Source organism: Chelonoidis abingdonii, chromosome 4, assembly GCF_003597395.2.
Source record: "Chelonoidis abingdonii isolate Lonesome George chromosome 4, CheloAbing_2.0, whole genome shotgun sequence".
NCBI classification, from domain to species: Eukaryota; Metazoa; Chordata; order Testudines; family Testudinidae; genus Chelonoidis; species Chelonoidis abingdonii.
The window spans coordinates 113,607,552-113,634,960 of record NC_133772.1 but is presented as its reverse complement, the minus strand read 5'-3'; the positions used below and the strand labels follow the sequence as shown (position 1 = coordinate 113,634,960).

At 46.3% G+C, this 27,409-nt stretch overlaps 1 protein-coding gene across 16 annotated transcripts in view; it reads right to left on the bottom strand.

Annotated features, from left to right (window-relative positions):
- The window catches only part of NRXN3 (neurexin 3), a 1,449,735-nt gene that overhangs the window by 902,248 nt on the left and 520,078 nt on the right, over positions 1-27,409 (bottom strand). For all 16 annotated transcript variants that reach the window (XR_012655819.1, XR_012655820.1, XM_075065588.1 and 13 more), the window contains one exon: positions 10,368-10,571. Coding sequence is in view for 14 of the 16 variants with exons in the window: in XM_075065588.1 (XP_074921689.1) it covers positions 10,368-10,571 (204 nt within the window). In the remaining 2 variants the exon portion in view is untranslated. The remainder of the gene's footprint in view (positions 1-10,367; positions 10,572-27,409) is intronic.

Sequence of the window (27,409 nt, the reverse complement as noted above, 5' to 3'; positions counted from 1 at the left end):
TCCTTCAAGGTAACAGCTGCAGACATCCAAAAACAATCAGTCCACCCTTCCGGGGACAGACACACGCAAAGAGATGTGGCCATTTTATATTTATATACAGTCTGTACAAGTTCAGGCATGGATGTATATGTACAGTATATTCTACTGAAATATCACATACATATGCATATATATATACATACACACCCGTATATATATACACACACATTTGTAAAGAGAGATATACCTATATACATATATATCCACATATCGACACAGAAAGTTCTTTTCTTTTTAAGGAAGCCTATACAACTAAGAATATCTACTGCTTCAGACCATGAACTGATATTAATTAAAAGGGAAAAAAATTGATAAGTAATTAAGGCACAAAATAATCTTCCTCAAAATGCAAGTCATACCCCAATGTCCTTCTATTTTTTGAAACCCTCTGCAATTTCTCTGAGAAGCTTGACGTTTAAAGGCAACCTTTACATTTGGTTTCATTTGAATTAATTAATAGTTATTGCATAAATATACCACCTGTCCAACACAGTATACCTGTAAAATCAGTCTATCAACGTTGGTTGGTGCAATATTTAACCCTTTCCACCTCTCCCCAGGACAGACCTTCTCTCACTCCCCTTAATGTTAGCCCAGATTGCTTTGAAAAAATGTGCACAGGTGCATTTGCCACTGTCCATTCAAGCAAGGAAAGGGTTAATATATCCCTCAGTTGTGTCCTATCATAAAATGGCCACTTGCAAACGGCTAACCGCACGAACACCCAGCCCAGATTTCAGCTACTTTTTGGGAGGTTGGGGTGATTTTTTGATTGGTTGGGAAAGGGTTTTGTTGTTTTTTTGGGGGGGGGTTGCGGGGGGAAGGGGGGTTCAAAGATACCCAGCTCAGCCAGCTCCTCAGAGCCCAGTCTTGTCTTGCTGCCTGAAAGTTAGTATTGAATGAGACACCTGTAACTTTCAGGCAGAAGATGAAACAGGCAGTGAAGTGGCAGACCTCAGAATCTTTGACAGCCCTGCCTGCTTCACTCAGGGGTTCCACACAGGAGGAAGGGAGAAAAGGAGCATGGGAAGAAAGGAAGAAAGAAAAAGAAACAAAGGGATACAGAATTCTGTTTGTTCGCGCTAATAAATAGTAACAGAGAAAACAAATGGTGTTTGATGGTCTGAACCAGAGAACTTCTGAGCACCTGCTGCTTCCACTTAACTTACTGGAAACGGCAAGTACTCAGCCCTTCTCAGGATGAGGCCCCTGGGGAGGCTGGTTTGATCCTTGGGTTTGTGAACATCCCCCCACTGGAGTGCCCCAACATGAGCATGGAGTTAATGCATCACCACTGTACCAGGTGGTCTTCTCTCATAAACCCCAGGTTAAGGATCATAGTCTCTGAGTTCTGGCCATCCTGACTGGATATCCTGGAGGAGAGCCTCTGTCATGTAACCGCAGCCTTGCCCAGCACAGCTGTTTGTCTGTATCATGGGGATATGGCCCAGCAGCAGCAGATATACAGAAAAAGTGAGAGGAGAGACTGGAAAGAACATAGAGGGGGAGAGAGCTAAATCGGCTGCATATCAGGGTGAAATGCTTTTACTCTAAAGGGTGTAATAAGGACAATTCTTTCAGTAGTAGAAACAAACTGCAACTTTAAAAAATAAAAAAGAGGGGGCTGAAGGAAAAGAATCAGTTTCTATAAATAAAGAAGGGGTGGAAGTGATTAGGGATAGACCAATCAGAAGCAGCAGTGCCAGAGAGAGTCTGTTCTCAAGCAGAACTTCTCTTGAGAAAATCTGGGGTTGGTTTTGTGTGATTAGGTTTGTCATGTGTCGTCAACCGCAACAGAAAAGTGGGAGCAAACAGCCCTGGAGCAATTGGTACGATCACCATACAGTGGTAGCTATATCCCTTAAGGGAGGGGTGAGGGAAGCCCTCTAAAATGTATACGAAACCAGCTGTCTTTTCCTCTCTGACCAGGGAGAGACAGAGAGAGAGAGAGAGAGAGATTGTGTGACTAAACGGGAGACAGAAACAGACCAAGCACGAGTGGTATGGCTAGATCAGTATAGGGGTTTACTAGGGACAAAGTCACAAATGATCAGTATAGAGAAATATGTCAGGGTTCTGAACAACAATAATCAAACTGGGAAACTAAAAAGTCAGTGGAAAATATGATCAATTTGCCTGGAGAATTCTTGCTTCATTATACAGGGGGTTTGAATGTTTCCACATGTTCCAAAGTATTTTTTTTTTTCAGAGTGAGCTGCTCTATGGGGGTGGAGGACCAGTGCTTTGGGAGAGAGACAAATACACTCCTTGTTTTGTCTGGTAGGGTTTTTAATGTACAAGAAAATACCAAGCCATTTAGTGATCTGCTAAAATGACCTGGATTTTGTGGGAGGCTAGATTTCCAGGCTCTGAGAACATGAGAGCACTGACTGATCCATTCTCCCCTTCCCACCCAAAAATGACAATCAATCAGGGCACTGTCTTCCAATACCAATGGTCGCCCTACAGGAGATCTTCCATGGGAAGCGTTTGCATTGGAGGGATTCTAAATCTGCTGAAGATCTTATGAACCATCTATTTATTTGAACCGACCCTCTAAGATGTTTAAGATTCACCCATGACTGGATTTTATCACCCCATGATACCAGTGACATGTGAGCTACTGAAACTGCCGATGCTCAGTACCTCTCAAAATCAGGCCTAAGCTGTTTAAAGTTGAGCAGCAAAAAACGGAGGCACCTAAAAATCAATGTCTACTGCAAAAACTTAGGATCAAGTCTTTATTTCCTGCCCCAGGGCACCACTTTTGGCCTTAGCCTAGTGTAGCAGAGAGGATTAAGCCATCAGTGAATGAAACTATTTTTCTCCCCATTACACCAAGCTTCAAAAGGATGTAAATGGCTCTTTAAATCAGAGTAACACTGTGAAACCAATGCACTCTCAGGTTGTTGTGGGGTAGAAGGTACATATTAAGGTACAGATCCAGGTAGTCAAAGCAAGATCAGCTGAGGAGCTTGGCAGTAATTAAAGAAAAATCCTGGGATTCCCCCATGTTCATATTGGTACAGTAAGGCTTTTGGTAATCCTTGCTGAGGGTTCTCAACACTGTAATTGGGTTTTACTAATGGGATTTGCTTTATTTCAGTCTGGCTTAATTCCTGACTCAAAGCGGTTTTCTGTTCCTTTGCATTTAAAGGTGAGCACGGCCAGAGTAGCTGTAGATCTAGTTAGTAACCGTTAGGTTTAGTCAATGAATGAGCTGTCTGGACGGTAGGGGGCAAAGCCAAAGTGCTATGTCTATAAGAGTGGGGGAGGAGTGGGAAAAGCCAGGGAAGACCCAGTCCAGAGACCTTCCTTCATTTATTCCTACTATAAATCAGGAGCTCCTCATCAACAGCTCAGGAGGTAGGATCTCCTAGCACTGGATTTTCAGGAGCATGTTCCCTGGGCACAGGTCTAGGGGTTCCTCTGCACACAGAAGGTTAATAGCGCCAGTGCAATAGGCTAAAGTTAAAGGCAGCATTGGTATGTAGCTTAAGGGAAACACAAGTGTGCATAGACCAAGTGTGGAGTGCAGCAGTTGTGGAAAGGAAGCAAGTACAGGAAACAGAGCAGTGGGAATGAAGGGTTCTGACAGCCAGAAATAACTTATTTAAATGGTAGACGCTGAATTCATCCTGGAGTCATTCCACCTATGTTTCTAGAATTACACCAGGCTTTTCATGGCACTGTTTATCGGCAGGACACAGTTGTTGTGTATATCTGCCCCATCACTCTGGAGTCCTCCACCTACACACTCATTCAAAGTTTTGCTGCTTTAGGCAGGGCTGCCCAGAGGGGAGGGGGCAAGTGGAGCAATTTGCCCCAGGCCCGGGGCACCGCAGGGGCCCCCACAAGAGTTTTTCAGGGGCCCTGGAGCGGGGTCCTTCACTCGCTCCGGGGGCCCCGGAAAACTCTTGCGGGGCCCGGGCCCCAAGAACTTCTTCCGCTCTGGGTCTTTGGTGGCAGGGGGTCCTTCTGCTCCAGGGCGGAAGGACCCCCCGCCGCCAAATTACCACTGAAGTGGGACCCGCCGCCAAAGTGCTGGGTCTTCGGCAGTAATTCGGCAGTGGGGGGTCCCTCCGCGGGTCTTCGGGGCACTTCGGCAGCGGGTCCCAGAACAGAAGGACCCCCTGCTGCCGAATTACCACCGAAGCGGGGGCCCCCCACTGCCGAAGACCCCAGGCCCCCTGAATCCTCTGGGCGGCCCTGGCTTCAGGTATGTATGGGTGGTGTGTAACAGTCAGGATCTTCTGGAAACTATGCTTGTCTGAGTTTCTCAGCATCTGTCTTTGTGAGGTGTGTATCAGTCCTTTTGAGGTACAGGGAAATTCTAAATCCCCATGTTTGTCAGGGATGGGAGGCACTGGAGTGTGCTGGGGATGGGAGGGGGAAATGATGAGCACGACTGGAAAGTAGATTTGGAAATGCAAACTTCTCACTCAGGACTCTTCTGAGAATGGATAGGGTATGCAATTATAGGGCCAGCTTTCCCCTAGTCCCTACCTATTGTCATTATAATAATTCCTGTAACAGGTATTGTGAGACCTTCAATCATAAAAAAAAAAAAGGGAATATGGCATTTCAGTGCAGAACCAGGGCTGTGATTTCCGCATACTGGGCAGTAGGGGGCAAAGGTGAGCTACCTCAGTCTTTCACTAGGGGACAGGGTGCTCACCAGCACAGACAGTTAGCCTGCAGAGCATTGCTAAGGCATGGGGTCTTTCTTCAGAATCAGTGAAAGGGAACATCTCTATGTGAAGAGGAGTGCATGCTGCTTCCTTCAATAAGGTCCAGACCTGGCTCTGGAAGTGTAGCCCACAGGATACCAGCAGTGTTGGATGGGAAGGGGGAAGCACAGGACAAATTAATGCTGCTTACTCTGGATCATTTCCTCCAGGAAAGCTGGATATAGTAAAACAAAACAAAGAATGTAACAAGCCAAGGATGTGTTGTGCATATGTTGGGTGCAAGACTGTTTTATGCAGGGCGTGTGGACACTGAGTGCAAAATTATGTATAAATGAAATGTATGAAAAGATGTGTGTACTGTGTGTGTAAAGAGGTGTCAATGAGAATGAGTGCCTGTTGTGTTCTGTGCATACATGTGTTTTGTGTGTGATACGCACACATTTGTAACACAGTGAGGCATATGAGTGACAAATCATTCCCTCTGGGAAGGGACCATACAGCCTCAGCAGTGCTGGAGCACTTTGACCCACAGCCACTGAGCCAAACACCTCTGAGGGGGCAAAGTAGAAATTACTGGTTTGGAAAGCCCAAGACATCACTGTCCCCCTCGAGGCTAGAGCTCAGTTCAGGATAGGAAGAAGCTATGAGGCAGATGAGCTTCATATGTGCTGTGCTGCAGAAGGGACTTTATTCCAGTCACCAGTATCCTGAGGGAGGGCATAGGAGAGGAGAAGACAGAAGCTAAACGCTCTCAAACATAGCTCAAGGGCAGCACAAGCCAGCCCACAGGAAGGCAGAAGAAGAAGGTGGCTGTTCCCAGCTAATATGCCATTTGTCTCACCCTTCACTGTATTTCTCTCTCTCTCTCTCTCCCCCTTCCTTTCTCAACTCAGTTGTGAGATCTATCACATTTGAGTTCCAATCTTCACACAGCAAACATCCAATATGCTGTGAAATGTGCTAACACAAAGAACACACTGCCTCAGGCTCCTGGGTAGGAAGGTCTGAAACAGCTCCTCATCCCCTTTAAATGAACAGAATTAATAGTCAAGGCTCTTTCCTTCCCCCTCCCACCCAAGTCTGCATTGGAGTAAGCATTCCTGGTTTAGTTTTTGGCAATGAATGCTGCAGTGGTGAGGGGGATATGCCAGCCCCTGCAGGCTTCTCTGTACACTCTGTTCTCAGGGCTGTTTGCTGTGCGGGCCGCAGGCTTCAGGCCTTTGAAGGGTTGAATACCATCTTTTGATTTACCATGGCTGATGGGGTCTGAGAAGCTTCACAACTCAAATACACAGGGAAAAAAAAACCACAGAAAAATACTCAAACCATAACAGAACCCAGATGGAACTGAACGAGAAAAAAAAAAGGACAGTTCTTAGTAATAGCTTTAAATAACTTCGAAAAAAAGCACAAGTAGATAATACACCACTCAAAACAGTCTGTGCTGATACAGATCTGGTGCTTACCAGCCCATTCGGGGATTCGGATGTATGACTGGTCACATCTGAGCTCCCCCTTATTTGGAGTTGGTGGCCACCTGTCACTTAAAAGGGCATTTTGGCATTGTCAAGCCAGAAAGTCTTGGATTTCACTTGGATGTAACCTATCTCCTCAAATAGTTGACAAGAACACCAAACAACTGGGAGTTGATGGCTGGGCTTCTTGGCACTGCAAAGCTTCCGCTGCCCCTCAAGGTCTCAGATTTGATCTCTTCCTTCAAGAACATAATCTAAGCCCTTTGGAAAACACAGAAGTCCTGATTTAAGGTCTTGTGGGAAACCTTTGTAACTTGGGGGGGGGGGGGCGGTTTCAGACAAGTAGAGATAACTTGGTTTAGTGTTCCAAATAATGGAAATTAAGGTTCTGTGGCTCAAATCACTGGGGGAGCAGAGAGGCACAGGCTCCCCCCTCAGCTCAGCATTAGTCATTTTATTGGAGCACAGACCTTCAGAGCTCTGCAGGGCCAAAGCTCCATGTCTGCAAAGCTTAGGATCTCAGCAAAAATAATGAGTCAGCCACTGCCGCTCCCGCATAACTGACCTTCAGTAACAGAGTTTTGGTTCACCAGGGTTTCCCCCATACACCAGTTCCTTAGCCAAGAACAGCATGTAGCGTATACTGTAATATGAAGCTCTTGGTCAAAACTCCGGTAAAATGCTCAGAAAGCATTTTCAGTCATATTCTTTAGGTGGTAAGGCATTAAAAGCCAGATGTTTAGCACCTGGTCCAGGTCTAATGGTCTCCAGAAGGTCTGTGTAACAAGTTATCACAGCTGATGGAACAAGCAATATTGGCAAGCATTGGAAGAAAACGTTTTCTGCTCTCCTCACCAAAGGGAAAGCCACTATGATGTAAAGTAGAACCCTTTAAAGTGAAGAGGGGGAAATTAAATGGGCAGAAAATGTTTCCTGCCATGCCTTGCAGGTACCAGAGTGCCCTCTTCCCTCACTGACTTCCATGGAAGTTGAGGATGTCTCAGTACCTATCAAGTGGCACCTTGTTCAGCAGGGTAGAGCTCATTAAGGACAATACTTTACATGCTGCAGTGCCTAGTGAGAGAGGATCCCCAAGTGCTTTGCAAGCATCCACTACTGAAGCCTCACTGCTTCCCTAATAGGTAAGGTAGCTTTAGCACCATAAGCAGGGGGATAAAGTGAGGCACTAGAGGGTAAAGGGACTTGCTCAGGATCACAATGAGATCATGGCAAAATTCAGAATAGGACCCAGGTGTCCCAGATTCCCAAACCCAGACCTGACAACATAACATGCTCTCCCTCTTAAAATATGAGACTTATGAGACTTGGCCTCACAGCACTTTGATTCCCAGACAGACAAACTTTTTCACTCTAATTATCAGAAAGCATTTCAGAAAAGGGACCTTGGAAAGGGACAGAAATTCTCAGGGTGCTAGATTATTTGGACAAATAGCACTGGATGGGAAAAGCAAGCAGCTGCAAACACACTAATCACACACATGCTGGAGTTGTTTGAAAGATTCTCTTTACACATTAGACTACAGAACAATAATTCTTTGGAATTCATCCCCAAAGGGGACATGGTAGGCATAAGGAATTCTCCACTTCACTTAGAACTGATACAGGCAGAGATGGATGCCACTTGAGAAGTCATTGTGGCGGCTGGGATGATCTATTTCCCCATGGACCAGTGCAATTTAGTACTGCCTGCCATGCTGGCTGGACACTCAATGATGCTTTACAGTGCTCTAGTTCAGCTGAGTACAGCATGTAAATACCAGACAACAGGAGCTATGTAACAGTGCAGTATTTTTCCATCTAAGGGAACACTTAATGCTTCCAGATCTTCATGGGATGGAGACTCTTTTCATTTCTCATTTTTAAAGATAGGAGCTTGTTCTAACAGATCATTGCCTTTTCACCCTCCAAACTCAACAGTAAAAGAAAGGGCTGACTTTCCCTTCCAGAGCCAAAGGAGTCTAGAAGCAGTTCTTTTGGAAACCAGTTAATACCACCTCCTGGGTCAGCCCTAGAGGGGTGACTGAAGGGCAATATATTCCTTGTTGACCTCCAACAGCTGAAAGTCCAGATGAGGACCAAGGTGGAGCAGTCCCTAGAAGAACCATTCAAGTTATGGTTCATTCAGCTCTGGTGTGGCATGATCTAGATGATACCACCTATGTCTAGCTGTGACATGGTTCAATGACCGAATCACATCAATATATAGTCCAATGTGTGACACTGTCACTGCACTGTGCAAAGTCATTGCAATGTCTCTTCTTCACATTATGGCCCAGCCAGGACTCAGGAGCGAGTTTCTTATTGATAACTCATAGTATTTGGGAGATGTCACAATGGGGCTTGGAATTTCAAAAGCTAGCCCAAGCTCATCATGGAGCATACACTTAGTTCCTGTTAGATACCCTAAATACACCTCTACCTTGACATAACGCTGTCCTTGGGAGCCAAAAAATCTTACCACGTTATAGGTGAAAACATGTTATATTGAACTTGCTTTGATCTACCAGAGTGCACAGCACAGCACCCCCCCCTCCCCCCGGTGCACTGCTTTACTGCGTTATATCCAAATTCATGTTATATCGGGTGGTGTTATATCGAGGTAGCGGTGTATTAGGGGAGGCTTACCATTTCCAATAAGTACCATAGCTCTGCAGTTCTAGCTCAGATTCTCCTCTCAGTTATACTAGTGCAACCACATGTAGTCAACCAGATAGCAGCAGTATAAGTGAGAAGAGTATTTCACTTTGTGCTCATGTTCAACTCCAAAAATACCAAACAACCAAACCCACCCAATCTCTCTTATCCCTTCCCACCTCCACACACACACTGGCACTTTGCCTCTTCAAGCTTTTCAGACATGAGGGTCAAAAAGCTGCCACCAGGGGACCCATCCACACTGCTGGCCTACAACAGTGAGAGAATGAGGGGAAGCTGGATGCATCCTCAGCCAAGTACCCTAGATAATTAGAGTGGATTGTTTTGTTGATCTACAGACCCCAGTTACTCAGCTCAGCTTAATAAGAGTCTGTGTTTGTTATGAAGGAAACTTCCTCACAACCATCATTTTAGTATCAAATTTGTTCCCACTCAGCTTCTGTCTGGGAATGAATAACTTTGAGGAGACAGAAGTAGGCTTGGCAAGCTGCTCAACTGAAGGCCTTTTGACAATGGTCAAATATTGCAGCAAGAATGTCCCACTGCAGGTGGCGGCCTACCTCTTTGACTGCATCAGGTTGCTATTCTTGCATTTTTTAAGAACTTCATGTAATTGTGTTCCACATTTTTCTGAGTTAAAATAACTCAGTGAAGTAATTTTTTGTAATTAGGAATAAGTATCTAAGGCTTACGCTATCAAAATCAGAAAGTCTTACTCTTTTGTTATTGTTGTCATGGTTCTAATGTCTGCGTGCTTTAAAATATTTGATCATTTTGACATAATTTGACTAATCAATTGACCAATTATTTTTGGACTGGTAAACTGACCCACCCCACACAGAACATAACCTTTCTGGGTGCTCCCCCTATCTTTATTACTTGAGTTTAAAAAACACACTAAGCCATTCACCAGAAAGGGCCCTAAAGGCTACAACCTACATTAGAGTTACCTGAACATGCGGGGCCACTACTGCAGAACACAACAGTAATTTTTATAAGGACTTGGGTCCTTATAAGGAAGGTTCAGCATTCAAACCATTAGACCAAGACCAGTCTCTTGAGAGCATGGGATTCACAGCACCTACCCCTTCCCTCCATGTCTGTTTGGCTTCCCTCCCATGCCCTGCTTTGACTGTTTTGAGTGGTGGAAAAGAGGCTGAATTAATGAGTATATGATTGATCAAAAGATGGACCAAGTAGCATGTTTTACACAAAGCTAACCAGTTCCAGACCAAGAAAGGAAACTTAAAAACATAAAGACTTAAAAACCACCACTATCCATGACCAAGAATTGACATCAAATGTCCATGCAGAAACTGTCAGAGAGAATTTCTCTCTCCGCAGATAGTATCATTACAAGGGTCTTAGCAGCTACTTTAGAAATCAATCATATCCAATCAAACCAACAGAAAAAAAGAAAAATGATAAAGAAAACACTAATCACAAGCCCAAACTAAAAGCAGAAGGGGGAATCTCTGTACGATACCTAAATTGACCATGAGTTTGACACGCCCTCCATCAAGCTCCAGGCGAAGGGTGTCAGCAGAATCCCGTGAAGTGGTGGCCATTAACAGCCCATAGGCACGCTGGGACATGAAGCGGAAAGACACATCTTCTGCCTCTGTGTGCATGACCATGGGCATGATGATCTTCATATACATGCTACCGTCGTAGCTCAAGATGGAAGCCTCTGCGGAGAAGAAAAGAAACAATGACTAACCATGAGAGCAATGTAATGCTTCTGTGGCACGCTTACACACTGTTTATATAGCAATCACTTCACCCACCACTGAAATGCAGCCACTTCTGGGGTATAAATGCAGTGGCTTCACACAGCAGTGGCTTCACACAGCAATATTACACAACAGGTTAGAGCAGGAAGCAGAAGATATTGTATCCAGTTAAAACTACAATGTAGGGAAGCAGAATGCAGTTATCCACACTAGAATTTCCCAGGACTCCCAGGATAGCACCCCCTCTTGTGAAAAGGGCCATGGGATCTTTAATGATCACTTGTTGCCAGGACCTTAATTTTATTATCTTCTAAAAGACAGCTTCTTCTCTGGCAGCCCAGCTTCCCCTAGCACTGTCCAGGGTCACCAGTTTAGATAGTCCCTACTGACTCACCAAAACCCCTTCCTGCAGCACATGGGTTTTACTTTGGCTATCACATATCAAATATTTTAAGGAATGTCACTTATTTGGTAGGGCATTTGATCAGAGAAAGAGTATTTTCCAAGCAACAATTTTGCAAGAAATCACAGACTGTGATACAACTGTACAATTTTTAAACCCATATAGCAGTAGTCCCCAACGTGGTACCCGCGGGCGCAACAGCGCCCGCCGGGGCATTTATGTGCACTTGCCTAGTGCCCAGCAGGGGAGTGAAGCCACAGCCCCATGCCTGCCAGGGACAGAGAACTCCAGGGCTGCAGACTGCAGGCGCCGGTGTTCTCTGTCTCCGGCAGGCACAGGGCCGCATCTTAACCCAGAGAGAAGCTGTGGCTCCGTGCCTGCTGGGGACAGAGAACTCCGGGGCTGTGGGTGCCAGTGTTCTCTGTCCCTGGTAGGTGCGAGGCCCACCTACTGCCCAGCAGGGGTGAGAAGCTGGGCCCCGCGCCTGCTGGGGACAGAGTACTTTGGGGCTGTAGGCTGCCTGTTGGGGACAGAGAACTCCTGAGCTGCAGACTGCGGGCGCCGGTGTTCTCAGTCCCTGGCAGGCACGGGGCCGCGGCTTAAGCTGGAGAGAAGCTGTGGCCCCGTGCCTGCTGGGGACAGAGAACTCCGGGGCTGTGGGTGCCAGTGTTCTCTGTCCCTGGTAGGCGCGAGGCCCACCTACTGCCCAGCAGGGGAGAGAAGCTGGGCCCCGCGCCTGCTGGGGACAGAGTACTTCAGGGCTGTAGGCTGCGGGCGCCAGTGTTCTCTGTCCTCCCGGCTTCTCTCTAGCTTCTCTCTGCACTGCCCAGAACTGGTGCCAAAAAAACAAAAAGAAAACCACTCTGACTCTGCAGAATGGATGGAATGCCGCCCCGTAGCATGTGCTGTCCCAGGCACGTGCTTGCTCCACTGGTTCCTGGAATCGGCCCTGTATGTGAGTAATTGCTGGCGCCTGCCACACTCTTCTGTAAACATGAATGTGCTACTGGCCACAAAAAGGTTGGGGGACCACTGCCATATATGATATTTCTTAAAAATAAGCTTTGCCTAGTAATTTTCATACTGCCTTCCTTTAGGTCTTTAAAATGAACAGCAGGTCATCAGCCTGCTTGAAGATATCCTGCCCATACACAGGACAGGCCCAGCATTTAGAAAAACCTATACAGCCCGGGATGGTATCACTTCAGCAATCATATACATTCACAAATTGTACACAGGCTGGCACAAGCCCTTTCTCAACCAGGGATGACGGGCAATGGCTCCTTCAACCTTGCAGAAGCTCCATTACCCAGAGGACAAAACATTCTGAAACAGCTCAATTGTCACAATCAACACAGCTGTTCAGTGAGCTGCCAGTCAGCCTAAAGGTCTAGCTGACTATCATCCAGAGGGATGTTTGTGGCCCAAAAATGGGTACCAGGAATTTTACAAGGACAAGGAACACACAGAAAACATGTCAAAGCTTACATTTTTTATTTTGGTGGGTTTTTTTAAAAAAACCCATGGTTAGAAATTAAAGAAAAAACCCACATGTGTTATCTTTCATCTAAGACCTTCAAAAATCCTGAGAGGGAGAGGCATTGTTTAGAATAGATCAAGAAAGTATCACTAGGGCCAGGTCTACACTGCGACTTTAAATCGGTTTAATGGCCGATATACCGATTTAACGCTGTATCCGTTCACACGACGTCGTCATTAATATCGAGTTAAACGGCTCCTTAAATCGATTTCGGAACTCCTCCCAAACGAGAGGAGTAGCGCTAAATTCGATAGTGATAACTCGGATTAGGGTTCGTGTGGACGGAAATCAACGTTATTGGCCTCCGGGCGGCATCCCAGAGTGCAGCACTGACCGCTCTGGACAGCAATCTGAACTCGGATGCAGCGGGCAGGTAAACAGGAAAAGCCCCGCGAACTTTTGAATTACATTTCCTGCTTGCCCAGCGTGGAGCTCTGATCAGCACGGCTGGCGATGCAGTTTGAAATCGAAAAAGAGCTCCAGCATAGACCGTACGGGAGATACTAGGTCTGATCGCTGTATGGGGAGACAAATCTGTTGTATCCAGCTCCGTTACAGAACACGAAATGCCAAAGCGTTTGAATAAAAAACTCCAGGATACACAGCGCTGCGTGACAAGCGTAACGGGAAGCCAGAGACTCAAATGGACGCTCATGAAGGGAGGGAGGGGGTACTGAGGACTCCAGCTATCCCACAGTCCACAGCAGTCTCTGAAAATTATTTGCATTCTTGGCTGAGCTCCCAATGTCTGTAGGTTCAAACACAGTGTCTGGCGTGGTTCAGGGAACAGCTCCTCAGTTTATTTCCCCCCACCACCACGTGAAAAAAAAAAGGGAAAGATTGCTGTGCTATGGCGTTTGCTCAATGCACTCCGCGAAAAAGGCGCCAAAGGGTTGTCTGCTGCCTTCACAAAGGGAGGGGTGAGGCTGTACCCAGCACCACCCGGGGCAGTGTTTTCTGCCCCATCAGGCACTGTGCTCTCAACACGGAAGTGGGAACTATGGGATAGCTGAGGAACAGCTACCCACAGTGCACCGCTCCTGAAATCGATGGTAGCTTTGGACCATGGACGCAAACAATCGATTTCGGGATCCCACTGTGGACGCGCTAAACCGATTTTATTAGATCTGTTTTGTAATATCGGTTTAAGCTAATTCGAAATAATCGTGCAGTGTAGACGTACCCTATAAAAGGGTGAAGCTGAGCAAAGGAAAAATTGAGGCTAGATAGCAGGGTAAGTTAGTGTGGGAACAGTCTTCCAAGAAAAGTGGTTGAACTCCCATTGCTTGTGGATACTAAAAACTAGGCTGGGTAAAGCCCTGCAGAATAGACTACAGGAAATATTAGCCAGGGATGGACTATCAGGTCTTCTCTGCCTCTATTTTGCATGTGATCCTATGAGTTTGTGAGTCTGCTCTCTTCTTGAGAGGTGTGTAAAACTCATTTGTTTTAATCGAGGGGATATTGTAGGGGACAAATATGTACTAGCATGGTGCAGGTTTCTGAATAAGTCTTTTCTAGCTCTGATGTCTCTTCCTCCATTATTTTTTCCCTTACTGGTACAAGTTGGCTAACGTTCCTGGAGTCATGCTGGTATGATCAATGGTGCTGTGATGCAAAACAAGGAAAGAAACTAACCAAGACCCATATCAGGTTTAAGTATCACTAGAAACACAGGAAATGGCACAGGATAGAGGTAGGACGAATATCAGGAAAATGGAAAAGGAAAATCAGAGTCAGGAAAGAAATTACATTTTTCCATCTTTTTCAAGGACATGACAGAAAATAGAGATGTGAGGGGAGGAAAGGAGCTATAAAAATAAGTACTTAATATTCTCTATTTCCACATGTTTTTTGCCTGAGGAGACGGATGTACATCTCTAAAGGAGTGGAATTGAAGTCTCATACTAGAACTCTGGCAACCTGTGCAGATTTATAATTATTGTTTCAGTCCCTGGATTAGTAAATTTTATAAATTCCATAAACACATTAATACGTGAATTAGTGTGTCCCCTTCCCTTGCAGATAACACTGAGTAACGGCAATCAGTCCATGTGGGATATTAATCATAGAATCATATAAGAGAATCCAGAGTTGGAAAAGACCTCCTATGGTATGACACAGGCAGGCCCGGGCACAAGTATTACCTCTGTGTCCAACCATCTACTCTTTCACCAAAAGGGGTCGTGTGTGCTCTCTGACAAAAGCTAAGAATTAGGTAATTGTCCTGGGTACTGCAAAATGTTTGTATGGAAACAATTTTAGAGTTATGTAACATGTAGGATATTATGTTCCAAATCAGTTGAGAGCAAAACCTGTTCCCTGAGGGAGTGGGAGTCTGAGAGCTGACCTAAGCAATATGAGGAAATGGACATCTGTCAACTGTGCTACTTTGCATTCACAGTCTGGGGCAGACATAGATTTCAGCATTTACAAAGACAAAAGAACCCAAATAAAAGTCTCTGACTAGGGGCCCCTTGGGTCAAAGGACAATAGTCTCTAACTGTCTAAGGGAAGGAGAAAGAGGGTGGGGGTAAGTGCAGTAGATATATAGGTATATGGGTGGAGCAGATATGATGAAGAGTGAGTGTGTGGATGGCTGGGGGGCATGGTGGGGAATCAGTACTTGTTTGTGGGTTCACTAGCAGATCACACTACTGGTATGGCATGGAGAGACTAATACACCAGAATCTCTGACCTTTGTTACCAGCGTTAAATTCTCTACACAGCAAAGCAATAATGGGATCACTAAGTAACATACAAATAACCAACCATTCTCCTCATCTGCATTTCCCACCCATGCTCGTACACCTATCCACAGGACACCTGCCCCCACCTGCACAGCCGCACACCTCCTGTGTGCCAGCCATTAGTGACATACATCACCCAGCGAAATACATCTGCTCTTGGCTAGGGGTCACAGAGGGAAATGGAAGTACCTTTTTCAGACTGGGGAGCTGGGCTTGGCTTATCAAAATCCAATCGCTTTCCCCTTCACTTCTGCATCCCTAACTTGCCACCTGCAGCTGCAAGCTAGAACCAAATGTACTGTATATTATACATATATTCACAGGCTACGTGTGTACACACACACACACTCCCTCTCTCTCTCCCTTCCCACCTCCCTCGCTGTGGATTGTATTAGAAAGTGCAGTCAAGCATGAAATGGCCTTTTGAGGCCTTCAGCTCAGATGTGCCCTGCATAAAACAGTTGTTTGCACTAGTGTTTGTGGGGAGTTGGCGGGGAGGTGCATAGTACTTAATTTGTAATGAAAGAGGTGCCAGAGCTCAAACAATTTTTTTCACATTCATAACTGATCCAACAAGTCCAGAGGTACTGGGGCTCAGCCCTGACACAAATTAAGCATTTGGAGTGTATCTAACAAGAGCCCCAAATCTGTTCCCTCCCTATTCATGGTGCTATTTATTAGATATATGGAAGCCATTTTGCACCTGTTATAAGCTAGTACTTGGTCTTCTTCCAGAGCTCAAATAAAAAGTGGAGAAGCAACAGTAACGGTAGGAAGAGCAGAGATCCAGAGAAAAGCCCCTTTCCTGCAAAGAGGGCCTGCCTGCATAATTCAACTCCTCCACTCCCTGTTCTACAGAATGATTGCCTGCATCCCTAGCACTACAGGTAAAACAAATGAGTCAAGATTTTAAAAAAATAAATGTATTATTGTATCTATTAGACAGGGACCAGAACAGCTTCCAGAATTGCTGGAGGGAGTACAAAAAAACTAGGCCTAACCCCACACCTGAATTTTCTGATGAGGATTTCTGTAGCATCGGCTGAACCAGAACCTGAAGACAAATGGATTTTGAAGATAGGGGTTGCGGAAGCTGTCTAACTTCAGTCCCAAATTCTGATCCAAGCCTGGTGGCTGTAGCTCATCTCTAATATTTAAAGCATTAAGAACTGATAATGGGTGCAGGGGGTGAGCCAACAAAAGAATGGAGGCAGGACTTAAGTAGGAAATCACTTCTCAGCATACAAAACACTCCTCCCTCTCTCCTCCAGGCCAGGGCTGAAGCAAACTGGAGATGAGATATGTGCAAGCAGAGAAGCTTACCCTGCAACTGCCCATGCTGTCCCTATTCTGAGGAGAGAAAGAGGCTTTCAGGGCTGTCGATCCAGACCACCAGACCACCTTTCATTAAAAATTAAAATAACTCAGCAGACTTGTGCTTGGATTGAGTGCTAGAGTACCATAGAGGATGTGCTTATGACACAGTCATCCAGCGTTCGCTAGGGTTGGCGTTAGCTCTGTAAACATCACATGAGTACAGAATGGCCATTATTTGACAAAGTCCCCCAGTTAAAATGTATGAGCTTGAAGAGTGGTCAATGGCATAAATATATCCCATTAATCTTTACCAGATGACCTGTGCCCACCCTGGCCTTTAACTCACAGGTGTGACTGGTGACCACTACAAGTTTCAGAGTACAATGTTATATCTATGTAAGCAGGATTTGAATGAATGCTTCCCTGACAGCTAGCTGGGCAGGGGAGAGACCTTGGGTGTGTTTATGTAAATATAGTTTGCTCCTGCCCTGCTTAAATATGCAGCAGATAGAGCGGTGTCAAAGGAATCAACTTTGGCTGGTGCTGGGTTACAAATAACCTTAGTACTGAATACAAGGGTAGTGAAACACGGTTACCAATGTTGTAAATATTGTAGGAATACAGGAAAGCAGGACTGTACTTTCCCCATCCCAAATAAGGGGGCACACTCAATTGAAAGAACCTCGTTAAGCCAGGGGCTTGAATGCCAGAGCCCTGTGAAAGCAAGAGGAGTAAGATCAGATATCCCAGCCAGGAGGTGTGGACTATCTCTAAGGGTCCTCCCTGGACTTATTAAACCTGTTCCTCCCCACCATTCAAGGAAAGAGCTAAATAGGCTTTGTTAAGAGCCTCTGTTATTTTAAGTGGTCAATCAGAGCTGAAACCATGTTATGTGCAGTAAGAGTGGGTTTATGACCTGTCTGATAAGAGCTAAAAGATCATTGAGAGCGGAAATTACTTGAGACTGGGCTGTGTTTCTGCCCAGCCTCCAAAGAGCTGAAATTTACTAAGAGGCTGATGTACAGAGGTCGCAGCAGAGAGGCAGGTGGCAGCAGAAGTTGACTGACAGTGAGCTGGTGAATGAGTGGCTGGTGAGGCTGGCAGAGAGGCGCAGCAAGCAGACAGCGGGTGGAGAGGTATGGTGAGCAGCCAGCAGGGCAGCTGGCAGAGAGGCATGGTGAGTAGCCAGCAGGGCAGCTGGCGGAGAGGGCCATAGGAGAGCCCCGTGAAGAGGGATGGCAAGCAAGTGCTTGAGCAGCAGAGAGAGTAAGGTGCCTCTTTTACACCTCCTCCTCCACCCAGGGTGGGAGGTGAACTCTGCAGATGCACCTCTGAACTCTGGGTCTGCACTGACCAAGGACAGCAACTGTGAGTGGGGTGCAGAGAAGGGTCGGCCGGGTGAAAGAGACTTTTGGGTTGCTAGACTTAAGAACCTGAAGGGAAAAGGACACTCCCCAACTTACTTGAGGGTGGGTCTTTTGCTCACAGTTTGTTTATGAACCCTGTTTGTGGTGTTTTCGCAGATTAACGCCTAGTTACTTCCCTCCCTTTATTAAAAGTTTCTTTTCTACACTCACTCTCTGTTCTTGCAAATGGGGAAGTATTGCGTCTCAGAGGTGCCCAGGGATGGTGTGTCATTTTCCCAGGTTACTGGGTGGGACTTGGGACTTGAGCTGGTTTTGTGTTGTATCGATGGAAAGGAATCCCTAGATATTGAACCCTGCCCTGGTTGCTGCTGGCTGCACCTGGCAGAAGGGTTACATCTATATCCAAATGCCTTGGCTGCTCAGATGAAGATGGCATATTGGACTGTGGAGCCTGTAGTCTCCATAGGCTGCACTTCTGAATTAAAGAGAATGACTGCTGCAATCTGATATGCAGAATGTGTGTGAATCCTGGCAAACACCCCTTCTTCCCACATCACCCTCTCCCACCCCGCACAGAGAGCAGCCAGCAGAAAGGAAGGAAGGATGGATTAGGGTACTGGTAATTATTTACTGAGCTTTCACCCCTCTGCTACAAGTTTACATGCAAAAGCAAGCCCTTGTGCTCAAAAGCTGTCCCTAGCCAATGGCACCTTGGTGGACTTTGTCAAGTTAGTTGATGAGGCTCAAGATAACTCCTAGTGATCAGGTGATCACATTACACAAACACAACACAAAATATGGCCCTTAGCAGTGATTAACTCTGAATGGTCCATGCAGACTGGACTCTGTCTCACTCCTAAGAGTGCCCCCTCTAGGTTAAAATTAGAGCAGATTGGTAGGAGTTGTATTTGGAAGAGAAGCTTGCAGAACTATTACCTTGCCACACCTGAGCACTTCATTCCTCAGGGCCAGGGGTGAAAATAGAAATAGGGACTTACCGGTATGGGGCTGGGTTGGGGCCGGCTCTGGCCCCTGGAAGGGGCGGGGCCATGGGCAGAAGAGGTGGGGATGTGGGAGGGTCAGAGCCAGCCCCAGCCCACCCTGTACCGGTAAGTGACCTCCCCGCTGGGGGTAGCAGCGGCAGCTGGGGGCTCTGGCAGCAGTTTAAAGGGCCCAGGGCTGGCCGCCGCTACCCCAGGGCTTTTAACCGCTGCCAGAGGCCCCGTCTGCCACTGGTACCCCAGGGCTCTGGCAGAAGGGCTCCAGCGGCTATTTAAAGGGCTGAGGCCATAGAAGCAGTGGGAGCCCCGGGCCCTTTAAATAGCCCTAGAAGCCCCGCCACTACTCCAGGGCTCTGGGGGCTATTTAAAGGGCCCAGGCCCTCCCTGCTTCTACTGCCCCAGCCCATTAAATAGCTCCCAGAGCCTTGGGGTAGTGGTGGTGGGGCTCCGGCGGCTATTTAATGGGCCCAGGGCAGAAGAGACAGCACAAGCCCTGGCTCTTTAAATAACCCCTGGAGCCCCGTCACTACTCCAGGGTTCCAGCAGCAGGGCTCTGGTGGCAATTTAAAGGGTGGATTCATTTCTTTCATTCAGTACTTCTTTCTTGACTGACTCCTGCTGTCCTGACCTGTTCCTAGATCTTACCTTCCTGCCTTTTTCCTGCTCCCTGTCCCTGGTCTCAGACTCTGACCTCTGTTTCTGACCCTTGCCTCAGTTTACTGACACCTAACTTTGATTCCTGCTCCAACCACTAGATTGGACCACCAACCTTTAGTCATGACACCTAGATCCTAGAAGACAGATACCCCCAGAACACAAAAAACTCTCTTAAGAGGCACTACTTGTCCCATCTATTGGGAGGCTCAGCAGAGAAGCCAAGGACTGAATGGGCCCTGGAGACTGAACTATGCCCTCAGCCCTGAAAGTGGGTGTCTAATAGTTAAGAATAAAGGCATATTACTGATGGGCAGAAGATAGGGGAAATCTGCCCAGTGCTGACCCTGTCCTGGAAATAACCAGAGGACTCCAGGCTCTGGGGATCTCAGTCTAGCACCTTTCACTACAAGTTTCTGCTTAGATACAGTGCTTGTGCCAATACATGGCTGTGTGCAAAGACATCCTGGATGCCCTGATGGAGTTCTGATTGCAGTGGCTGTGGGGAGCTCACTATGCCCAGCGGGGGTGCCTGGCCTCACCCAGATTAGGGAGACATATTTGCAAAGACAAAAAGATAAGCTACATTTATCAGCCATCCCAACACCAGGAGCCATGTTACCGTGAGCTTGGTAGTGAGGAGAGAGAGAAACCAGGCACTGATGCAAAGCTGCTGACATATGGCCAGGGATCTATGAAAGTCAATGTGTTATTAGGAGTGATTAGCTTCCCAGCCCCCTGCACTGCAGCCCTGCCAGCTTTAATTTTACACTTAGCAGCTAAAGAACTAATTCTCCCCTTTTCCTCCACAGGACCCTTCACACACCTCCTAGCAAGACAGAAATAGGTATACTCTGAAATCAGTCACACAAAAGCTAACATTCAAAGGATGCTTTACTGACCCTCTCTCATATTCTCTCCATTCTTTCCTGCTTTCTTTTCTTCTCTACCTCCACCCCCTTCTGTGCCTCCTCTTGCTGCCTCTCCTACTATAATCTCGTCTCCCTGTTTATAGCCCCTTTCCTTGTCCTGGAGAGATCATACTGAAAGCGGAGGGTGGGGGGGAAGGGGAGTCCATACTCCGTGAAAAGTACTGTTTAAGCCACAAGTGACATGAATTCACTGGTTTCATCTGTTTCCAATTTCGATGCACTCACTACACTACACTAACCTGAACACTACCAGTTTGCCTGAATCAGCAGAGTTTCTAGTGGAAAGTCATTTGAAGCTGCAAACAAACAGCTATAAGCTGTCCAGAAGGGATGCACATTTAAATACTTCTCAGGTAGCAAACACCACCTAAGCAGTAAAAGTGCACTCAGATGATGAAGAAGTTACTCACCTTGCAGTGACATTGGTTCTTTGAGATGTGTGTCCCTATGGGTGCTCCACTGTAGGTGTGCTGTCTTTGGGCTGATATTGCTGAGCCCTTGGATTTTTCCGCAATGGACAGGAAAAGCCTAGGGGACTTCCCGAAAACCTTCATCCTGTCCAGGTAGAAAGCTAGGGCTTTCCTGATGTCTAGTGTGTGTAGTATAACCTCTCTGTTGTCTCGTAAGGCTTGGGGTAAAAGGTTGGAAAGTGAATCAATTGGTTAATGTGAAATAGGGAGGTTACCTTGTGAGTGGACCTCAACTGGTGTTGATGGCCGCGGGAATTAATAGCGTGTGCCACAATGGAGTTGGATGGAGGGTGGGAGAAGAGGAACTCAGTCTCTCGTGCTGGGACATAATCTTTTTTGTCTGCCTGCTTGTAGGTAGGTGCCACTGACAATGGCGCCTGCCAGATGATTCTTGCTAGTTCTTGCTACCCTTGTTAATGTGTAGGGTGATCTTTGAGGAAGAGGATGAGTGGAGTATGTCAAGGAGACAACGGTAGGTGTCCTTGACTTCCTCCAGTGGTATTTGGAGTGTGCCCACCACTCTCTTCACCAGGTGCTGGAAGAGGTAAAGGTCATCTGCCAGAGATGGCAGGGGAGGCATGATGGCCTCATCCAGAGAGGAGGAGGAGGATATGGTCCTTGGGGGTCACTTCCCCCTCAACAGCACCAAAAGCCCAGAGCCCTTTAAATCCCGACCACAGCTCTGGCGGCCAGGCTGGGGCTGGGATTTAAAGGGCTCGGAGCTCCTCACAGCCATGGGGAGGAAGAGGTAAAGGTCATCTGCCAGAGATGGCAGGGGAGGCATGATGGCCTCATCCAGAGAGGAGGAGGAGGATATGGTCCTTGGGGGTCACTTCCCCCTCAACAGCACCAAAAGCCCAGAGCCCTTTAAATCCCAGCCCCAGCCCGGCAAGGCTCGGGGCTCCCCACAGCTGCGGGAGCCCCAAACCCTTTAAATTGGAGCTGGAGCCGCAGTGGGGATTTAAAGGGCCCAGAGCTCCCTGGCGGCCGGAGCCCCAGGCCTATTAATTTGCCATGAGCCCTGAGGTCCCTCAGCCACCTCTGCAGCTGTGAGAGCCCAGGTTGATTTAAAGGCCCTGGGGCTCCCAGCCACAGCCGGTGCTCCAGGGCCTTTAAATCTTGAGAGCCCACACCTCTTCCGCTTGAGGTCATGCCCGCCTCAGGACTCTGGCAGTACCGGTAAGTCCTGTAAGTTACTTTCACCCCTGTCTATAGCCTTCATGATGTAGGGCAAGTCTTTTCCAAATTCTAGCAATATTTTAAGAAAGATAAGGCATTTTTAAGGTGAGATTATATCTGAAATCTGGGAAACTGTATCCCTTTCATTCTTACTGGCTTAGATAGAAAAAAAAATCAAGTTAAAAGACACAGAATGGGCCCACATTTTGGCTTAGTTTAATAATTCTAAAAATTATACTGAGAAATCTGCCAAATTCTAAATATATATTTGAAGAAAAACCTCACACCAGACCTAGAACATACCACACTAAGCAATAGCCAACAATTACATAGCACATACACACACAAAAAAGTGGTGTATGTTTGTGCTCCCTCTATTGGTTGCGAGGTTTATTGCCTGCACCACTGAAATAAGGCAGCTGCATTCCAGCCCAGAAACAACTGTTTAATAGGGCACAGCACTGTTATGCAACAGTTTAGGAAAGGAAATTAACAATGCCTCATACCAGTAAAGCAACAACAGTTTTGGAGGAAGAATTTAATTTCACAATGTGGAATTTTGCCAGAATACAGGAGCTTGCACCCCTTTTCCTGTGAAAACTGCAGTGGGATCTTTAAATGTGATCACAAATGGTCAGGACCCTAGTTATGCATCTCATCGACCACATTTTGCGGCACTACTTTCCTTAGCACCGTGCTGAGGCATTGGTTTCGTACAGACTCGAGGGGAAAGCACTATTCATATTCATTACTGAATGAACAGCAATATTTTATGCAGCAAATTGTATTTTCCTTGAATGTCTCCCATCCAAGTACCCACTGGGTCTGACCCTACTTAGCTGGCCAAAGGAAATGAGCCCGCAATAAAAGAGAACACAAATAAAACCATTTTAAATATCTGCTTGAAAATGACCCAATAAACTAGAAATGGTTAAGTGTTTTCATTAGTCTAGCAAAATGTACTACCAGTAATATCACTGAACTGCAACTGATGGGTTTCATTGCACTAGCAAGAACAAAACCATTCTGCTTCTTTAAAGACTTCAACCTGTCAAAAGGTTTTAGTATCATTATTAGTTATTAAGCACACTGAGAATATATTCATGAAGGAGACACAAAACAATTTCTGAAATGGGTGACAATGACCCCAAAAAGAGAGAGACAGCCCTAAAGGACAGTAGAAGACAAGGGAGGCTGGAATGAAAGCTGTCTACAAAGTGTTCAAGCAACCACTTTTCAGGAGGCCTAGCTCATTGTTGAAGTAATTAAATAATATTAATAATCATAATAAATTAATATTTCTGAGGTCAGTACTGTAAACTGAAACAACAAATAAAGGTTTGTGCAAAACAGACCAGGTCACTAATTTTCAAAAGCCTTGATAAATGTACTTAAAAAAATTGTGAAATGTGTTGAATAATTGTTTAAAAGTATTACTTGTACACCTCTAAAGCGGAAATAAGTTGGAAAAATAGGCTAGATGGTTTAATTGGCAGAACAAAATATGAACCAATCTGAACTTTCACTTGAAACCCAAACCCAGCCTGTTTGTTTGTTGGGAAGAAGAGAAGACTGGATACCTTATTCCCCATTATTTTTCCACAGTAATGACTGGTTCTGCTATTCAGCATTCCAAACACAAACAGCAGCACCAGCGTATAGTGAGAAAAAGCTATTCAGTATCTCCAGCTCACGCCAAACAAGAAGTCTCCAACATACCCCCCCACCCACCCACTTCTCAAGCCATGAAGTATTTCTGCTCTAAAGCACAGTGTTTTGAAACATTATAGAATACTTAAGAGCCCTTTTCATAAGGTTTCAGCTCAAATTGGATGAAATTTCAAGGAGCCTGTTAATCTTGTGAAACCTACGCCATTTTGAGTGGAAAGCTCATAAAGTTTCCAAGAAATTTTAGATTGAGCTGAACCAGAACCTGAAAATAGGCCCCTTCCAGTCTTGGATCTGAACCAGAGATGCATATTGGGATCAGTAGTCTCAAATCCCACTCCATTTGGACCTCAGATTCTGGTTTTATCTGCCCTCTAATATGAGCAAACCCCCTCAGATCCTGTGATGTTTACCTGTAACTAGTCTACAAAGTGGAATATAGCATTCTAACCGGAGCTGGGTTCGGCATGTGAAATTTCCCACCAAAAACGAACAAATGAAGGGGAAAAAATAAATTAGAGGAAAAAATCTCCCTCAATCCATAATGAAAGGTAAATGTTAGATGATAAACTCAGTGTCTGCTTTCTCCAGGCTGCACTCAGAGGGATTCTGTCTAGTGAGGAGGTGTAAGAGCATCAGGCAAGGCAGTGGAAATATTTGCAGACAGAGAAAACTGTAGCTGGTAAATGTTAGTGCTAGTCCTGGGAAGTGAGGAGTGTGAGGCTATCGCCTTGCTGAAGCTTGGCAGGCACGCAGGGGAGCCAAAATGGAGCACACAGTCTCCTCAAGCCTGCTCCAAATGTCACTCTAACATTTGCAGAGCTGTGTGTAACTGTTTGAGGAGGAATTTCCGATGACAAGGTCAGAGATGGAAAAGTTGCTTTTAGTCAAGAAGTGTAATGAGAAAGGCATGGGGATCTGCCGAAATGGCACTTCAAGAACTCACTCCCCTCCCGCACCTCCAGCTTCGTTCTTTCCCCACTGGCGTTAGCTGTTGTGGTCTGCACACTCTGGTGTTGCTTTTAAATTGAAACAAGCAACCTTTGTTTAGGTCAAGCAGTTCAAGTCCACTTCTTGGAATGAGAGGAGAGTTTAGTCTCAATGGAATATTTTACCTTTGGTGTCTCAGCTGAGATAGCCAACAAAGACCAAGCTGTGGTAGTGGTTTCATATTATTCTTGTTCTACTGGGAACTGGTCTCAGATCCACCTACTCATTTTGCATATGCCACTGAACATGTTCTGGTCACTACTGAGCCAAGATGGATGCTATTTGCTTTGTGAGTTATACAAGTTACTCCTGGGGGAATTCTGCACCACTGCACAATGCAGAATTTTGCAGAAATTAATGTTGTGCATGCAGAATTTCCTTTTTCCCCCCATAGAAATGGGCTGCAGAGATGTTGGCCAGCACCAAGGACCACTGGACCTGGCAGAGCCCAGCTTGCAAATAGAAGACAAGGCCAGGGAGAGGGGGAGGGAACAGGAGGGTTCCCAGCAGTTGCAGTTTCCAGCATGCCCTGAAGGAAGAAGGCAGCAACATGCTGGCCTGGGACACAGAATCAGCCTTCTTCCTCCTTCTGTATCTCTGGTCTCTAGGAGGATAGGATCTGTGAGTGTTTAGGCTTGGGGGCCCCTGCTACTGGTCTCTGGGGAGTAGGGGGTAAGAATGTCTGGGCTGGGGTTGGGGGCACAGCTGGGCTCTGGGTGGTAGGAGTAGGGGGTGTGAGAGTGTCTGGGCCAGGGGTCATGGCTGGGTGCTGGGGGTGGGGTGGGGAGACAGCAGCCGGAACTGGGTTGTTGTAGGGTTTTCTTTGACTCTCTACTCCTGAGAGAGAGAGACAGAGAGAGAGAGTGTATTGTTGCAGACATACTTGCTGACAGGTATTTTGAAATAAATTATCAAAATAATTGAAACTAGCGTGATTTTACGGTGTTACTTTAACAAATAAAATTTGCAGAATTTTAAATATTGCGCATAGAATTTTTAACGTTTTGGTGCAGAATTTCCCCAGGAGTAAAAAGTATAGGAGGCAGTATGGTCCACTGGATCAGGTGTGCTATTGGGACTAAGCTAATCAGGGTTCATATCCTGGCTCTTTCACCAACACACTGTGTGACCTTGGGCAAATCCCTTAATCTCTCTAGCTACTGTCAGAGACAGGATACTAAATGTGGTGGAGAACTACTTACCTCCAGCCTCAATAATCCCCCTGGTCTTCTCTCTAAAGCACCTCTGTGCCTTTCCTTCTGCTGGAATGTCCTGATCAGTGCCCCATGGAACTGCCACCAGGCAACTCCTGAAGACTCACCTTCTTACTGTTGCCAGCAGCCTGTCTGGAATATAAAACCCCATTCTTCTTATGGACAGCCACATGATGATGGGCTCTGAAGGTAGGTGACTACCAGGAAGGTGTTCTTTGCTCCCCTAGACTTCACAGAAGAGGATGGACGTTCCACTTCAAAAATCTACAGCTCTAGGGGATCCACTGAAGACATTGTGGCTCTATGGTACTGTTCCTGAACAGCCAGGCTTCTGCAGCAACTCTGCTTCAACAGCCTAATCTAAGCACCGCTACCCTCCAAATGCTCACTCGGAATGGGTGTCTGCAGTATGGACAGGGAAGCAGTAATTTACATTGGTTTGGCCTGAGGATTTGGTGTGAAGAAGAATCTGGCAGAGACCAGCTCTTCCTCTGTCCGATACCCACTATAGAGCCTGAATCCTGCAGAGCCCCAGAAGAGGTACTACTGTATGGTCTGGAGCAAGGGGGCAACAGGTTGCAGAGGCAGCACTCCCTCATTCCAGGCCATTCGCAAGCAGCAATGCACACATACAAATTCAGTTTATGGCACTGGAGGAGGTGGGGGTGTATGGGGCTTTACTCGGTAAGCTCTTTGTGGGCAACTAGGGCCTATGCACACCAACACCTAGGATGCTGTATTAATAAATAACTCAGTGTTGCGAATCCTGTGACCCAGAAGAAGCCACAAGTGAGAGTTCAGAGGACAGTGAGAGTTCAGAGGACTTTTGATGCATTACATCTGCCACAAGGGGAAAAAAAAAAAAAGGAGAAACTAGGCAGAGAAGCAGAGTAGTTATTAAAATGAACGTAAGGCAAACAGCCCCACTGTAAACTAAACAACATTCAAAAAGCCTGGCAAATAAGTCAGATTGGGGAAGTGTGATGGAGCACAGCAGGTAGCAATTAGGAGGATAATGACAACATACAAGCGGAGAAAAAATTACAGTATACCATTTAATTTGGGGTTCCAGACTGCACCTTCCAAATTTAAAATACAAGCCAAACTAAGTGGTGGTTATAACTCCAGGAGGTGGGGGAGGGCTCTTCATGTCTTTTTCTTCTCCCATCGAAGAACTGCCACATTCCAAAAGTAAGTTTTGCAAAACTACAGATCGGAGGGTGGCGACCTCCTGAAAGTGGTGTTCAGATGGAGCACACACGGCAGTGCGGGAACAATGATGCTAATTTCCAGTGGGGTGTTAACAACGG